The sequence below is a fragment of the Hoplias malabaricus genome, chromosome 7 (genome assembly GCF_029633855.1).
Source record: "Hoplias malabaricus isolate fHopMal1 chromosome 7, fHopMal1.hap1, whole genome shotgun sequence".
Classification (NCBI taxonomy): Eukaryota; Metazoa; Chordata; class Actinopteri; order Characiformes; family Erythrinidae; genus Hoplias; species Hoplias malabaricus.
Genome location: NC_089806.1, coordinates 36,832,834 through 36,851,040, shown reverse-complemented (window position 1 = coordinate 36,851,040; position 18,207 = coordinate 36,832,834). Strand labels below are relative to the sequence as shown.

Here is an 18,207-nt window from a genome sequence, read left to right as displayed (position 1 = left end):
TCACAGACAGTCACCCGGAGGAAACCCACGCAGACACAGGGAGAACACACCAAACTCCTCACAGTCACCCGGAGGCCTCCAGGTCCCTGGAGCGGTGTGACAGCGACACTACCTGCTGCACCACCGTGCCGCCCTGTACATATTTATATGAAATGTAAATATTTCTACATAAATGTCTGGTTCCCAGCAGTGTCCTGGTACTTTATCAAGTATATATCACTTCTGCTTGATAAAATGTGGTGATTTTAGTTCGTTTAAATACATCGGTTCAGTGTAATCTTGTTGGTTCCTGTCACGATCGTTAGTTTTCTGGTGTAAAAGAGTCACTTGAATATCATTTCAGATGAAAGCAATGCAGAATACGATGGGGAGAGTCATGAATGGTTGTAAGGAGTCCCACTGTTTAAGGTCATTGCCTCAGTTTTGGAAACATTCAATGCAGTAGCAGTGATGTTTAATGGTAATGTAATGTTGAATAATAACAGGTGGTCTCTGACTTTTGCAAAACTGCGAGTCTGGGTGTACTTCTATTAGAGGTGGAGGTCAGCATCATTGCACAGGGTAAGGGAAATAAATGTGTGTGTGTGTGTGTGTGTGTCCACGTGCAAGATGTTAAATGTGGATTTAGATAACCAAAGAGTGTAGAGTGTGGGAGGAATTGGCTGAGAGTCATAGAGAGAGAGAGAGAGAGAGAGAGAGAGAGAGAGAGAGAGAGAGACATTTATCAGGCCTGACCATCTGTATGTTAATCATAATACAATTGGTTAAACTTTGATCACACACACATGACTTCCTGACACACACACACACACACAGCCTGTATTCCTCCGTTCTGCACCTGACCTTGAACAGATGGCAGCTCCTCAGTGGCAGTGCCCTGTGTGAGGGGCATATTTGGACTGGCATGCTTTTGTTTGGGTGGCAGACTCGCGTGCTCCGAGGATTAGCTCTGGTCTGACAGACCCCAATCGATTAAAGAGCCCAACCAGCACGCCCCCTTTAGCCCTGCCCCACCTCTCTCTCTCTCTCTCTCTCTCTCTCTCTCTCTCTCTCTCTCTCTCTCTCTCTCTCTCTTACAAAAAAAAGGGTGGTCAGACTTCACCCTTTCAACAGAGACACAATAATACCATTTTAAATTAATCTCAGATGTGAAAACAGTATGCAATATGATAAAATATGCCAAGGATCCATGACTAATTCATTGTTATTACTGATACAGTGCTTCCACAAAGTCCTGTAGTTTGATAATAGGTGGGCTATAACACGGCACATCAAAACGTGCTTCATCTAGTTGTTTATTTATTTATTTATTCATTTATATTATTAATAAATGTGCTTCATACAGTGCGAGGTCATCAGATTTCATAATAGGATTCATTTCATAACTTGGCTTTTACTGTGTGTTAATGGTTATTTAGGGTTTTTAAGAGATTTTAAACGTGACAAAAGTGTGGCTCCTGAGTGGCAGATAAATGTGGCCACATGTCCCTAACGAAACAATAACATTCCAAACATGCCACTCTCACTCTCATCTGTTTATGTGTGTGTGTGTGTGTGTGTGTGTGAGTGTGTGACTAATCATCTCTGGGAGTGATCAGTGTTGTTTACTGAGGATTAGGATCCTGAGTCATTCTGACACAGTGTGTAAGAGAATAGCCTCAACTGCTTTTAAAGAGTTTCAATGTGTTTGTATTCCTATATTTATGGGTACTGTACTTCCTGGTGCAAAAATAAACAACTTCAGAAAACTCTTAACTCTGTATTTTAATACAAACAAATAATGCTTTGATTGGGACAAGAACAACAAGCCCACAGCATCAACATATCCGTGTTTTTCCAGCGTTCTGGGGACCTCACTAATCAATGGTGTTGACTGGCTGCTTTCCCCTTTTTTGAAGAGCAAAAATCATTCTCTAACCTAGGTGTCGGAACACTGCTGTGAAGATTTGATGGTTTTCAGCCATGAGAGTATTAGTGAGGTCAGGCAGTGATGTAAAATTTATTGAAATGTATTGAAAGGAACGCAAGAGAACATTGTTCCACAGTTCTACAGCCCAGAAGCTTTATTGACAACAGACATAAACCTTTATAGATACTTATGAAAAGAGAAGAGAAGAGAAGAGAAGAGAGAAGAAAAGAGAATAGAAGAGAAGAGAGTAGAAGAAAAGAGAATAGAAGAGAAAAGAAGCGAAGAGAAGAAAAGAGAAGAGAAATGAAGAGAAGAAAAGAGAAAAAAGAGAAGAGAAGAAAAGAGAAGAGAAGAAAAGAGAAGAGAGGAGAAGAAAATAGAAGAGAAGAGAAAAGAAGCAAAGAGAAGAGAAGAGAAAAAAAGAAGAGAAGAAAAGAAAAGAGAATAGAAGAGAAAAGAAGAGAAGAGAAGAAAAGCGAAGAGAAAAGAAGTGAAGAGAATTAAGAGAAGCGAAGAGAAAAAAAGAGAAGAGAGGAAAAGAGAAGAAAAGAGAATAGAAGAGGAGAAGAGAAAATAAGTGAAGAGAAGAGAAGCGAAGAGAAAAAAAGAGAAGAGAAGAAAAGAGAATAGAGAAGAGAAGAAAAGTGAAGAGAAGAGAAGAGAAAAAAAGAGAAGAGAAGAAAAGAGAATAGAGAAGAGAAGAAAAGTGAAGAGAAGAGAAGAGAAGAGAAGATATATTGTGAGATGGAAAACATCCAAAGAGGTAACAGAAGGTAAAGGACTCATTTCAGCCAGTGTGTGTGTGTGTATGTGTGTGTGTGTGTGTGTGTGTGTGTATCTGGAGTGTGTCTGTGTATATTTAGCTCTATTGCTTTAGACTTCGTGGTGTGTTATTGTCGCTGCCCCCTCTTTGTTTTTGTTTTTCTCCATAACCAGGCAAGATAAGCCATTGGCCAGATGGTCCAGAGGGGTCTCCCGTGGTTACCTCATCCTGGGGATCAAACACGCACCCGCACACACACACACACACACACACACAGAATGACTGAAATCTCAGACTGTTATGTAATCTTTCCATAGTCCAGACTGTCTATACTCAACGATATGTCCCTAAAGAGTTCTCTCTCTCTCTCTCTCTCTTACTAATTCCCCTCTTTCTTTTTCTTTCTCTCCTTCCTTCCCTTACACACTCTCTCAATCTTTCTGCCTCTATCTCTCTCTCTCTCTTTGTTCCGTTTTGTTGATTTATAAATACTTGTCCTAAATTCTTCCATAAGGCGCCATTAAAGACCCTCTCTGTCCCTCACACCCTCTATTCTCTTTTTTCTATTTCTTTTCCTCTGTCTTATCTTCCATCCTTCCTTTCTGTTTCTTTTTCTTTCTTTCTATTATTCTCTAACCCCCTTTTATTTTTACATATTGTTCTTCTCTCTTATTCTGTCATCTACAGATTGCTTCTACTAGTTGTTATTTTGAAGGCACTTGTTTCTTCTCCTCTCTCTCTGTGTGGTTTTTAGCTGTAGTTTTTTTTATCTGGCTGCACTCTCTGGCTGATTTTTAAGGCCATGTGCTCAGGAGTTGGTAAACACAAACTGGCCCCCACAATCCGAGCAGGATATTAGACGCCCCGGTCACGACAGCACTCTGCACAAAAGACACAACACACACACACACACATGCAGAATTATACACACTCACACTCCAAGTCTGCCACGCTGCAGCTGCTCCAGTTTCCATGGTTACGCTCCGAACAATGAGGCAAGAAACTGCGAGGGCGCGTCTGTGTGTGCGCGCTTCAATATCTCTTCACTGTGTGTAAGTGTGTGTTTGTGTGTCCCAGGTTTCACTTACGTTGAGGGGACCACAATCTGTTTACATTCACACGTTGTTGAGACCTGTGTTCCTTGTGGGCATACGTCTTTAAATGTGAAGGTGCTGCGGTTAAAAGAACGTAATGTAATGCCCCCACAAGGCATAGAAGGTAACGTGTGTGAGTTTGGGTACCAGGAGTATATTACATTGTGGGGACCAAACCTTGTTTACACACTCACATTGAGGGGAATTGTCTTAATTGTTGAAACCACCTGCTGGTCCCCACAATGTAAAACATCACATTTTAAGGCGAGGAGGTGTAATGTCGGGTTAAGGTTAGTGTTAGAGTTAAGCAAGTACCGCTTATGGAAAATTAATAGTAAGTCTCCACAAAATAATGGATGGGATTCTATGTAATGTCCCCACAATTCACATATACATGCCTGTGTGTGTATATCCTATACTCTTACATCCACTTTGTCTAGCTACTGTGTATGGTGTGTGTTGGTAAGAGGAAGAAATAACACAAAGACACACTCCTCCTCCTCTTTTCATAAAGGCCGCCCGGTCACTTTAGAGAATGGAGAGAGGCTGATGATAGCTAAGGAAATAAGCGAGGGAGAGACGAAAGAGGGTAAGAAATTATAGAAAGACCTTGAAGGCACCTAATAAACAAACACACAAGGCATTTTCACCTGAGGAGCAGATGTTTCTGTTCATTGTCTTGTTTTTTAAAGTGCCTTCTTGAAGTACCACTGTTGTTAGTGAATAATGTCTGTATCCTGACACAGGGTAGTTGTCCAAAAATGTGTGGTCACCTCTGTTAAAACATCCATTAGTGACTGTGGGGAATTGTAGAGAAGCTGAACATGGTCAGCATGCTTGATTCCAAGGGTCAGTAAGAGGGGAAGTCAGGGTCAGGACCGCTGAGTGGATGTAGAGCATGGTGTTTCTGATAAACTGACCTCTGATGAAAGAACTGAGCAGTGAATGGAAGTACAATTGGGAGGTGTGTGTGTGTGTTGGGGAGGGGGGGGGGGGGGGGCTGGTTTGATGTACAGTGTGGTGTATTTCCCAGAAGTGGTTTCCTACACTGTAAAAAATGTCTTGCAAATTTTACAGTAAAATACTGGCAGCAGAGTTCCCAGCCATTTACTGTATTTTTACAGGAACACTACTGTACTTCAAATTTACAGCATATTACTGTAATTGAATAATACAATAATTCACTGTAAATACTGTGATTTACAATAAAATACTGTAGCAGACTTGCTGTAAATTTACAGCTATTTTTTACAGTGTACCATCCTCCAGAAGTTACATAGTGCAGTTTCTACAGTGCTGAAGCCAGAGTAGCGATGGCAGAGGCTCCTATTCCTTTAATGCCATGACCTAGCTGTTCAACAGAACACTGAGTTACTCATCCTGCCAGACCCCATCCACGCACCAAACACCTGACCGACCTCGGTCAAACATTCCCGCTCGGCACCAATAACACCGTCAGAGGCGGCTTTTTGTTTCCAAAGCCTATTTATTTGTCAAAATGAGGTATTTCAAAGTGCTATGAGTTGCAGCACTAAAATGTACATTTTAAAAAAAGAAGAGAAAAAAAAATGAAAACTCAACATTCCCATTGACCCAGTTCTATGAAGCCCATAGAAAAACAAAAGGAGCAAAGTAAATGAGGATAGGGTTAAATTTCTGTACAAAAAAAAAAAAAAGGATTAACGTAAAAGAGAAAAGAGATAAAAGGAGATAGTGATATCTACTCAACTCATTTTCATACGAAAATATAAGTATCAAATTTAGTATGTATCAGAAGCACACTAAAGCGTAGGTGTAGGAATTAGTAAGTATCATGTGACCACAAAGGAGAGTAATAAGAAAGGAAATACCAACAAACAAACAAAGAAGAAAACAATATATCATTATATTACAAAACCCCTCACAAACTGAGGCCATACAGTACTTAATAAAGGTATATAAACTTCCAGTCTAATTATTGGCAGCTTTTATGACATTTCATTTACTTTTCTTTATAAAAACCCAGGTTCTGTGTTTGAAAAAAAAAAAAAACAAGGCAGGCTGAGATTGTGGTTATTCTTATCATAGCTAACTATTTACAAAAGTGACTGACACCAAGGTGCGCAGAGGTACATCCAGGGGCTTCAGCACCAGTGAGAGAGGTGTGGGTGGGTCCATTATTTTTATTTCTTTTTTCGTTATTTGTTAAAAAATGCATTTGTTTATTAGTTTTCGTGTCATTCTTGAAGTAAGACAGTGAAGGCAAAGTGTGTGGTCTTAGTAAGCATTCCTCATGTTCTTCCATGTCCTCAAAAGACGGTTGTATGAAAGTCAAGAGGGAGAAAAGGTCTGTCAATAAACACTGACATTAATAAAAAAATTAAAAGATAAAAAAAAACAAACATAGAGATAGAGTAAGGGATTTTTACTCCTCCATCCCTCTCTCCCTTCCCTGCGGTAGTGAATTTTGCTTCTTGCTTGTCCTTGATGTGACTGGACTGACAAAGTAAACCCTAAACATTCTTGACGTCAAAAAATGTGCAAAAAAAGTGGCGGCAGTGAGTGTCCGTAAGGCAGTGGTTCTTCGTCTTTGTTCTAGAGCATATCCCTGTTCTGCGCGTTTCAGAGTGGAACTGGGTGGGTTTGGGCAGCTCCACGGACCTGCACTGCTTCACGCATTTCCAGTTTCCACATTCCGGAGGCAGGGAATGCAGTCCAAGGCTGGTGGGTTGAGATTAAGACTAAGAATTGTTAAATACTGGTAGCAATTCCTTAATTCTGAGGCCTGAACTATAGCCATGCGCCCCCCCCCCCCCTCCCCTCCCCTGAATTTACCCACCCAGTGTTACTCCAGGACAAAGGCTGGGAACCACCGCCGTAAAGTCTGTTTTTGGGCTGCTAGCCATTAGCCACGAGCCGTGCGGCCGTTTAGCCTGCAGCCGCGAGCCGTATTAGTGGTAGCATTAGCGGTTAGCGAGTCCTGGCTTGCTCCAGTCGACGTAGGAGCTGTTGCCTCTTGGCCTGGAGCCTGTCCTTCTCTTGTCTGAGCCTTAATTCCTGGGTCTCCAGCGAGCCCACGTACTCAGCGGCCTTCTTGAGAATCAGCACCTTGGCCGCTTTGTCGTTGTGCGCCAGTTCTGGCACCTGGTCTCTCAGGGTCAAGAAGCTGGAACGCAGGTCGTTACGCCGCTGGCGCTCCAGGATGTTGTGGTTCCTCCGGCGTTCGCTATCCTCCGAGTCCGAGCCTCGAGAGCTGCTGCTGCTGCCCCCGTCGCTTCTCCTGTGTCTCTGGGTCCCGCTGGGGGAGTTTGGGGACGTTGCGTTGAACTTAGAGCTCCGCAGCGGATGAGCGGCGCCACACTCGGATCTGTGCTTCTTGCTGGGGGGAGCGGAAGAGGTCTCTGTCGGCTCAGAGTAGGGAGAGGGTGCCGCGTAGTTGTGCTGCTGCTGGTGGATGGAGGCGGCTGCCGTCCGCTTCAGGATGAGCTCCTGTGGGGCTTTGCTCACCCCTGAACCCGGCCTGCCTGATGCTGAAGCCTGAGAGTGAAGGTTGCTGAGAGACCTGCTGGTGGTGGATCGGCGCTTCTCCACGGTGACGACGTCAATCTCCTCCTCGTCTTCCTCCTCTTCTTCGTCATCTTCGTCTTCGTCGTCTACGTCCTCGTCTTCGTCTGTGGAGAGGCGGAGAAGAATTATAAGGACTGTTCTATTGTGTTTTACATCTAGTAACTACTACGTGAATTAGATTTAAATACGATAAATCAAGTGCCCTAGATTTCGGTTGAACAGGTAAGATACGCTCTCATAACTCTTATCTGGGTGTGTGAACCGCTAAATGCTTTGTGGAGGCTGCTGTGATTGCTCAATGACATGTTGCACAAGAAGGCTCTCATTGTCAGTTACAGAACTAACCAACTCTGCACACCCTGCGAGATTCCAGAGGATTCAGCCCTGACAGGACCACCTAGTGCGTTCTCCCAGACACACCAGGCTTCGCCTTTGATAAAACAGTTTGTTTGTGTGTGTGTGTGTGTGTGTGTGAACCTCTGTTTAGAGGCAATTTATGGGCAGTCTTGTCCAGGTGCTGAGACTCTTAAAGCCCCCAGAAGGCGAACTAGCATCAGTGCGACGCCTCAGGGCCATATTTATGAGATAATGGAGGCGATTATCAGCTAAGCCACTCGTGAAGTGTGTTTGGCATTTACTGGATCTGACTTCAAACATGCTCCACAGGAACCCGTCTGCGTGTGGTAGGGAGTGACGGGACAGGAAAGCTTTATGGAAAGCAGAGAATGTCTCTCTCTCTCTCATACCCCCCTTAAGCTAGAGGCTGTGTGTTATTTCGGGTTGTTGAGGAGGGGGAGGAGGGAGAAAGAACACAGACTGCGAGTGCCGGAAGAGTGTTGTAATGGTCAGCCCTGATTATTGGCGGGCTTGAGCCGAGCAGTAGTGATGCGATCGCGCCTTAAGCCTCTGCCCTGGAGCCGAGCCAGACGGACAGCTGAAGGAAGACTGTGCTCCTTCAAAGCCCTCGCCCTGTAAAGGGAGACGGCTGGTGCGTTTCCCCCCCCCCCTCTTCTTTCTCTTTGCTATTATTATTCTGCGCCATTCAGGGTGTCCTCTCAGGCTGCCAAGTCAAGCCCAGAGCAGCAGTCCCACACAAACACACACAAAGGCTGTATTCCTGTCTTTGTGGGGTATTTCCATTGACTTCTGTACTACTATAGCCAAATGCCCCTGTATTACACCAAACCCACCCCCTAACATTAACCCATTGAGCTCAGCGACCAAACAAAACTCTTTAGATGTTTTACATTTTCTCACAAAAGGTCAACAAAGAGAAAGCAAGCGAATGCTGTTTTTCCGTTTTTTCTCAAACCAACGTTTAAAATCATCTAGATATCCATGGTTTTGCGTACTCTGTGAAGACATAAATACACACGAGGACACACACAACTGCTAGCACACGCGCGCCCTCAGTGCCAGCCCTTACACTCTTCCCCACGTGCGACGGTCGTTCTTGATTTGCATATGAAAACCGAGCTTAGTGAAGCCCTAGCACTATGGCTGCTTTCCAATCCTGGCTCATTGCTCCCTGCACAGTGCACAACATAAGTCATGAAATAGTGGCTATAGTATTGTAGTGCTCTCTCTGTGTACAGGCTACTACGCCGGTGTCTAGTAGTCGACCTAAAGCTGAGAACAAAGACTCAGTCCAAGTCCTCCATCTTCGCTAGTACTTTGATTTCTGAGGGGGGCCTAAAATTAACCCTAAGATATCCTTTGCTTGACGGCACTTGGCAAAGTCCCCAGTCAACAAATCCTCACACAAAAGGTGCCTTTCCAAATGGTTTTTAGTGCTGAGAGCTCGGGTGTTAGCGCCCCCTGCCGGTTATCTTCTGGCATTGATGTCTAAAGTCTCTGCAAAGACTCTGCCATAATATATCTATTACCTTAATAACACTAATAGCGTATAATTAGTTGAAAAGTGTTATTACAGACACAGGTCTGCAGGGGCGGTGTCTTTAAGTGTGTTCATTGATTACACATATGTATATCAAATTATTTAACCAGGTGAATGTAGTTCTTTAGGGCTCTTAAACAACACTTCAGCAAGAGAGTAATAAAATATATCACGATAAGAACACAATATCATGTTGACCGTATGTAGTAACGTTGTTATAAGCACCGTTATAGGTTACAGGGCTAAGGCTGGGATAGTAGTACTTAAGACAAAGGTAAATGTAAGCCTATGTAGTGTGAAAACAAGCTTGTGTGTGTGTTAATTGACTTCTAAAACTCACCGGACTCGCTAGCGGACTCCTCCTGCTCGTGCCTGGGGGTCCTGCCTTTAAGCGCGGGGAAGGGGAAGACCACGGCCGGGTCCACGCACTCGGGTTCGAGCTCGGGCTCGCGCCGGGCCACGGGCGCTTTGGCTGGGCTGCTGCTCTTGGCTGCGGTGGTCGCGAGCGCGGCTTTCCGCGCGAGCTTCTCGCTGACGGCACGCTCGAGCTTCTCGCGCGCGGAGAAGCCGCTCCACATGCAGTCGCGCAGGACGATGGAGTCTTCCGGAGAGCCCTCGGTACCGAACGGGTCTCCCGCCGACTCCGCCGCGTCCCAAACGTCCTGCTCGGGGGGCAGCAGTAGCAGCTCCGAGGCCCAGTCCAGCGGGTCACTCAAACCGAACCCGAGTCCGAGACCCAGCCCCAGCCCTAGCGGGGGGCAGTCCGCGAGGTCGCCGCGTCCGGGCAGCGCAGCGCGGCTGGGTGAAAGAGGAGGCGTGGGCAGGAGCTCGAACTTCTTCCAGATGTCCTCGCCCGGGGGAGCCGAGTCTGGACCGCACAGGTAGAAGTCGTCCTCGTCCGGGTAGAAACACGGCTGCAAGGAGTCGAAGTCCAAATCTGAGTTCTTCATCACGGCTGGCATTTCTCCTTCTACTCCTCTCCTCTTCTGCTTCTTCTCTCCTCACAGCCACAAACTGTGCCAAAACATACAAGAGTCAGAAACGTGCATAATGCGCTCCAGATATAGTCTAGACTAGTAGGCTGCAACAAAGAACGCAGGGAGTGTGGAGAAAACATCAACAGCAGGACTGCGTTAAGCCAAGTATACGCTCATTTGAACCACAGCTTAATTGAACTCCATGCTAATAAGCCCATCTCCAAGTGCCCGTGTCTCAAACTGCCTCCTCCTGTCTCTGTAGTGCACTCGGTAGTCCTAAAACTAGTGCGTCCTCTTTCAAATACACTTTGAATCTTCAACTCACTCATACAGAAGGTGATGATAGTCAGAAAAACGCGTCAAAAAGAGCCTCTTTTTCAGTCAAAACACATTCACACTCACTCTGTAGAGTCCACAACATTTCACGGATTGAGACACAGCCGGCGACTACCCAGTTACTGATGCTGTTCAGTACAAACACACTCAAAATGGCAGTTTTCACCTTAAAAGCCCAAATTGTCCTCATTCTTTTCTAGTACGAACGCTCCCAGACTCGGACAAAGTGCTTTAAAACGGCAAACGCAGCCCCTTTAAGACCCTCTAGTCAAATTGATACATATTGGCGGCTAAAACACTAAGACAAAGCGTAAACTGCGCTGTAGTGTTTTAAGTCGCCGCACTCCCAGTCAAAATACATCCAACCTCACTGTAGCACAGCGTTCAGCGCAGAAACAAACCCCAGAACTAGCTCAAGAGCAGCAGGAACCGAACGTGTGAAGCAGTAAAAGTGAAGGCGGTGTGTGTTTCCTCACCTCTCTGTCTCTGGAGGTGTGTGTGTTCGTCTCGTCTGTTCTGTAAAGCGGCGCCTAGAAGTAGGAGAGCACATCCACCGCCCACTCCAGAGCCCAGTCTGATCTCTCTGTTCTCCACTGTCTGAGAGCCAAAGGTTTTGGGGGAGCTACACAGTCTCCGCCCCTCGTGGGCCGGGCACTGTGTGGACACGCCCCCCTCCCCGTGTTTAAGTCTCCATCGTGGGTCTATTGGGTAATTTTAAAAATCTGTGAGTGAGGGTGACTGTAATATTGGGGTGCCATTCTGACTTTCAATTTCATTAGCACGTGTAGTTTATGTACAAACGTACATTTATAAAACGCGTTGACCCACGTAGGCAGCAGTATGTAATATTTTTTTCCTCTCCACTGTAGACTGTTTACAATGACAGAATCTGAGATAAGTGTTTTTAGACGTAGAATTAGCAAACACAACATGTGCTTAGTTAGCGTCCATGTTAAGGCCATACAGACCTTAAAGACTTTGTTTTGATCCTGAAATGGTGGTAGAAAAGTTGAATTTCCAAAGTGTTATTGTTTGACAACATCAGTGAAAATATAAATATATATGTATATATAAATCTGAGAAACAAATTTAATCTTTGTAAATGGATGCTGTTAAAGATATGCCTTACTCCATAAATTATTATTATTATTATTATTCAGTTAACACATTTATGGGACATTGTACATTTAGAAAATGTACTTTTAAAAACGTATAATTGATGTCACATGACTCAGGGCACTTCTACCGTTGAGCGGATTTGAAAACAGTGTTGTTGTTTTTTTAAATATGACGTCACAGTGGTCCGGGTCAGACACGTATTGTTGTCTAATAAATGTATATATGTTTTATTAATATTTTACAGTATTTATCTGGAACATGCAGAGACGTTCTGTGAGGTACACATTAGCCTTTTTTAAAAAATGTCTCTTATGTTTAATTTAAATGCAATTTGTAACAAAGATTGCCCCCAAATCATTAAATTATCCATGGACATCATATCAGTGTAACATTATTTGATGGATGACTGCTGCAGGTTAAGATGAAGCGACAGACTACTAGACTGACCACAGGCTAATAAGAAGCTAGTTCTAGCTGCTTGTTCGCTGCTAAAAATGCTCCAGCGTAATGTGTGTGTGTGTGTGTGTGTGTATTGGTGTGATAGGAACCACACTCTGAACAAATGAGGTAATCACTTCAGCACTTCAGATAGTAAAGTCAACGGTATTGGCTTAAGGGCGCCTCCTTGTGGATGAGAGGCGTATTTCTAGTCATTGTCTACCAGTTAAACCACCACTTAAAATCACTTTAAAGGGAATTCCAGTCATGCCAGTTCCCACCAAGTTGATAGAAAACGAGTTTAGAATTTTCTACATTAAATTCTACATGTTAATGTTCGGGTTCACAACGTCTACAACACTTTTTTAGCCGTGTATTTAAACATGCGACACTACACGTGAACTTACGGGGGTTACACGTTTTCATTGGGGATTATTTTTGCCTTACAATTTTTGGGTCATAAACTTACAGTACATTTATTATAAGAAAATGTTTCAAGCAAGAAATAGTACAGTTTTTATATAATGACTTTTTTGTGAGGGGAATTTAAGAAGAACGTGTGGTTCCTATCACTAACAACGTAAAAACAAAAACAGTTCTGACCATTTAATAACTACAAACAGAATCTTTTATTTATCATTAAACATTATTTAATTAATCATCCTAAAACCTATTAGGTGCTGCATCCAAAATCACTTACTTACACTGAAAAATTACTGCTGCATTTGTAGTGTAATCAATGGTGTAGTGATCTGAAACACAGCTAAAACCACAGGTCTCTCTTGCTTGGATAGAATGAGGGTTAGTGCTCAGTTTAGACTGAGCTTTCCTCTGTATGTAGTATGTATGGATTTAAAGCCATAAAAGAACCTCCCTGAGTCTGACTGTGGGGAACCTTTCTAAGATTCGAAGCCCTTTTAAATATGTAATGAAGCCACAAATCATTTATTGCCGCTGAATTATCACTCATTGTGTTTTGTGGCTATTGTGTGCATGACTTTATGAGGATAAGAAGAATGGAAAGGGGGAAGATTCGGGTTTATTAAGGCCAAACACTTTGCCATGTGTTCATACTGCGTTACATAACGTCCTATCACTGTAGCAGGCTTACAGAGTCTGGGATTCCACTGGGATCCCATTGCCTTCCAACTTTACATCACACTGAGCTGGAAACTGGGTGATATGGGAATATAAGCGTAGAGAGAGTGTGAGGTGAGAAAGAGAGAGAGAGTGAGAGAGAGAGAGATGCACTGGGAATTGGATCACTCCCCTAGAGTCCTGTCTTCATGACCTCAGCTCAGGAAGAACTTCCTCTGTGAAAGTGAGGGGGAGTGGGAAACCGGGCTCTTTGGGATGAGTTTGACTGGTTCTGAGAGGAGATCGTGTACATTGTTTTCCTATGTGTTCTGTCCAAAGTGCCTCTGGCTCTGTACATTGGTCATAGTCATTGATATCTTGAGTTGTATGGACTCCACCGCTGATCCTCATCTGATCTAACAAGACATTCACTTGAAAACTGACTTCAAACCATAGTTTAATTGGTTTTATAACCCACCCCTGTTGTTTATTACCATTTTACATGCATAAAATCCCAATGACTTCTCAGACATTTACCCCACTGTACATCAGAAAGGGCTGGTGTTTGGGAACCTAAACCTTTAGCATCAATATTGCTGCTGGAAGAGCCCCAATTGCTTATTGTACAGTTATTCTCTACACTGCGCTGTCTCTACGCTACGCTGAGTCTTCTATGCCTTAAAAACACAAACAGCATTGCCATTTCTCAAGAAGGTCAATATCAACACATCCTCTGTACTTCAGGGAGGATTACATGGCTGGATTAAAAAGGGTATATCCTTTATATATGAAGCATGAGCTCAATCCATTGCACACGAGCAAAATATATTACATCACTGTGTGAACCTTTGTTTTGTCTCCTGTTGATGCAATACATTCATTTGAATCTGAATCATGAATCACTTTTAACTCTGTCTTTATCCTTTCTGTATGAAACCCTTATTTATAAATAATATCGCAGCTCCACCACTGGAGAACAGGATTTAAGGTTAACAGCACCCCCTTGTGGAGGAATCATCAGCCTGCTAAACAGGGAGTTCAGCAGTGAGTTTCCTCAGGTGTTCTGGTTTCCATATGTTGGTAGGTGATTTGGAAAGTGACCTTACACACAACAGAACACATTTCTGAACATAACATTGGGTCTTTAAGCATCCTGTTTTGTTTTTAAGCAGAGACGTTATCACCGGAGGCCTGTCCAGTTGTTCGGAAAAACACAGTAATACATTCATTCAGCTGTGTCCTAAAGTTAGCACAAAGACTGCTGTAAAAGACTAAAACAGAGCAGTGCAGTCATAAAGAATAACAATAAGGGGAGGAATCTGAGTAAGAATGGAGTAAGTAGTCATGCAGGAGAGGGGCTGGTGTTTTTCTGTGCTGGTGGAGCGGTAGGTGGGGTTCTCTTATGGATGGTTAAGCAATTGGGCCAGTTTGGATAAAACATTCATATTTAGAGAAAATGACAAAAGCAAAACCCGAAGGCCTCAATGACAACATGCTGCGAGACAATGGAGGCACGCAGGCGGACACATCAATAATACACACGATCGGAAGTCAATCCAGGGCGCCTTCATTGGTATGCAATGCAATGTGTGTGTGTGTGTGTGTGAGAGAGTGAGAGAGAAAGACAGAGAGAGAGAGAGTGTGCCATGCTAAAGGACAAGCACGAGTGTGTTAAATAATTCAGGTTTATAGAGACATACTGCATGGTCAGGACAGCGCATGCAGGCACATATTGGTTTTGCTATATTTGTGAGGACCTTCCATTAGGGCTGGGCAATAATTCAATATCAATATATATCGCAATATAAAATGTCTCAATAACAATGGTATGACTTTTAAACACAGGGACCTGGAGGTTGTGGGTTCAATTCCCACTCCGGGTGACTGTCTGTGAGGAGTTGCTGTGTTCTCCCTGTGTCTGCGTGGGTTTCCTCCGGGTGACTGTCTGTGAGGAGTTGCTGTGTTTTCCCTGTGTCTGCGTGGGTTTCCTCCGGGTGACTGTCTGTGAGGAGTTGCTGTGTTCTCCCTGTGTCTGCGTGGGTTTCCTCCGGGTGACTGTCTGTGAGGAGTTGCTGTGTTCTCCCTGTGTCTGCGTGGGTTTCCTCCGGGTGACTGTCTGTGAGGAGTTGGTGTGTTCTCCCTGTGTCTGCGTGGGTTTCCTCCGGGTGACTGTCTGTGAGGAGTTGGTGTGTTCTCCCTGTGTCTGCGTGGGTTTCCTCCGGGTGACTGTCTGTGAGGAGTTCCTGTGTTCTCCCTGTGTCTGCGTGGGTTTCCTCCGGGTGACTGTCTGTGAGGAGTTCCTGTGTTCTCCCTGTGTCTGTGTGGGTTTCCTCCGGGTGACTGTCTGTGAGGAGTTGCTGTGTTCTCCCTGTGTCTGCGTGGGTTTCCTCCGGGTGACTGTCTGTGAGGAGTTGGTGTGTTCTCCCTGTGTCTGTGTGGGTTTCCTCCGGGTGACTGTCTGTGAGGAGTGTGGTGTGTTCTCCCTGTGTCCGTGTGGGTTTCCTCCGGGTGACTGTCTGTGAGGAGTGCGGTGTCCTTAAACTTAACCTTAGTAACTTTACTGTGTCTATTTCCTTTACTCTGTAACAGCTTCACACCCTTCCAGGCTCATAGAGTTTAGCTGTGTTCTGACTGTGAAGTGATGGACAGAAACAACTGTGGGATGCTTTCAGATCTGAAGCAAGATTGGAGCCCTTACTTCATAATGATGTATGCTTTAGTATTATTTACACTATGGGGAAATGTGGTGGCTCTGGTGGCTTTTTTACAGTTGTTTTACTGTTATTTCTTGGCCTTTCCTGTTCTTCACTCTTAAAAATAAAGGTGCTACAAAAGGTTCTTTGTGCGATGCTATAGAAGAACTACTTTTGGTTCCATGAAGAACCATTTTGACTAATACGTTTACATCCGTAAAGAACCTTAAGATCGAGTGATGGATTTTTAAACCTTTACAAAGCTCTTCTCTACACTAGCATTTCCTAAACAAAAATGGTTGTTTTTGAAACCAAACGTGGTTCTTCTATGGCATTTCTCAAAGAACCTTTGGTAGCACCTTGATTTTTAAGGGTGTTGTGCATTTGCTGTTTTGACTTCTAATAAAACGAAATGAAAAATGATTTTGTTTTGTCTCTGACCTCTGGTTTTGCTCAGTGCTCTGTATTTAATTCTCTTACAGGCCTGATTGTTTCAACATCTATGTGACCACACACACACACAGAAGCATATACACACACATAACATCCAGAGGGAGAACACATTACTGTTGGTGCTTTAATCATCACAGCTGTCGTTCAGAGCAGATTCCACAGTGGCACGTCTCCCTAACAAACGCCCCCTAACACCAGCTTCCTTTCTGTTCAATTAGTCACCTTTAACCCCCCTCACTTCCATCCTCCACCCTCACTAAAAGCCTGCTTCCCTTCACCTTAAAGCAGCACCTCAGTCCTCAACCCTTTCTTTTCCGTCTTCAAAGATCTCCTCCCATTCCTCAACATCTTGCTCTTCAAAATATTCCATTCATTTCTAGTGATCTGCTGAGTGAATGCACTCTTAAAACTAAAGGATTCGAAAGGGTTCTTTGGAGAGGATGCTATAAAAGAACCACTTCTGGTTCCTCTAAGAAACCTTTCAGCTGAGTGCTTTCAATTGGGTTTTGTGAAGAACCGTCCACTGAAAGATTCTATAGGGAACCAGAAAGTGCTTCCTCAGTGGCATCTTCTATTTCATCCAGAAAATACCATAAATGCTTTTACCAATATTTCACCATTAATTGCCACTTATATATATAGCAAACATAATTTTTACCAAAGGTTTCTGTAGTATTTTGCTTTACAAATTGGTAATGAAGGTGTAATAACATTAAAAAAGTTTATATATAAAATATATATAATAAATATTTATTACAAATTCAAAAGAAAATGAGGTAGAAACATGCTACAGGAGCTGTTTTTAAGAAATAAAGAGCATATTTATTGGCCTGACATTGTAGCATGGATTAACTCATGTGAATAACATGTTATGATTTGTTAAGATGCCTTAATATTAGGTATTATATTGTGCTCCCATCTGCTAGTGGTGATGTGAGCTAAGCCTTAGCATACTTTGTGTTATGTACTTTAAGGGGTCGTGGTTAGGGTTATGTTTATGGTCGTGTCCATCGGGGTATTCATTAGGAATTCAATGTTATATGACTGTAAACTATATTACATACACATTGTATGAATTCTGGGAATGTCCTTTAGTTCAAAAAATACTAAGTATTTCACGCTGAGACCAGGATAGTGCAAACCTCCTAGGACTTTTGTCAAGGGACATTTGGAATTTTATCTCAGTTATTCTTTGTGAAATTCATTTTTTTAAAGAACATAAACCTTCTTGAATGAGATTACCTCTTGTTCTATCAGATACGGCCGTTTGTTTTGAAGTAATTCTCACAGATCATGAGTTTTTTTGTGCCTACCCTGTGCATATTTTCCTGTAACTGTCAGCCTGAGGCCACCTATGAAGGGTTGTGTATTCTACAGAAAAGCCCATTCCATGAAAAAGCATGAGCAAAAGTGTGTAGTGACATGTATATGGGGGGTGGGGGCATTTTATCACATTTGTTTAATGTTTGTATTTGAGTTCCCCTCGGGTTAAAACGGACAAAGATTAAACGGTAGTTTACAAAACAGAATTCTTTTCCTCCTCAAGGAGTAGGGGATTCCACACCTTCCATCGATGCCCTAACCAGGATCCTTCTTTGATGTGTTGTTTCTACTGTAACCACACTCGTTTTCATAACAACAGTTTTACATGTTTATCTTGGGTTCTCCAAAGGTTCCTTTTTACAGCAGGAACACTCCAAATTCAATTGGTGTGACATACAACTCGTACAAAGGGAAACCGTCGACCTCTCGCTCCAGTGCATCCAACAACAAAGGAAGCCCTGGGCACGTTTTACATAGTGTTACAACACAAACAAGACCAGTCACTGACATTGATTGAGATTACTTTTTTTCTTTAATGGTTCGTGGGGGCAGGTGCCAATTCTTTTTTCATTCATTCATTCA

The 18,207-nt window shown here is 43.4% G+C and overlaps 1 protein-coding gene across 1 annotated transcript; it reads right to left on the bottom strand.

Annotated features, from left to right (window-relative positions):
- Window positions 1–5,246: 5,246 nt before the first annotated feature.
- Window positions 5,247–11,111, bottom strand: mycn (MYCN proto-oncogene, bHLH transcription factor). Its single transcript, XM_066677008.1, has 3 exons — window positions 10,999–11,111; window positions 9,550–10,223; window positions 5,247–7,416 (listed from the first exon to the last, which is right to left on the bottom strand). The coding sequence occupies exons 2-3, from the start codon at window positions 10,169–10,171 to the stop codon at window positions 6,716–6,718; spliced, it is 1,323 nt and encodes a 440-aa protein (XP_066533105.1). The 5' UTR covers window positions 10,172–10,223; window positions 10,999–11,111; the 3' UTR covers window positions 5,247–6,715.
- Window positions 11,112–18,207: the final 7,096 nt, after the last annotated feature.

Coding starts and splice junctions, on each gene's coding strand:
- mycn (XM_066677008.1), bottom strand. CDS start 10,171: ATGCCAGCCGTGATGAAGAACTCAGATTTGGACTTCGACTCCTTGCAG. Junction 7,417..9,549: donor GGAGTCCGCTAGCGAGTCCG/GTGAGTTTTAGA, acceptor GCCTCTCCACAG/ACGAAGACGAGGACGTAGAC.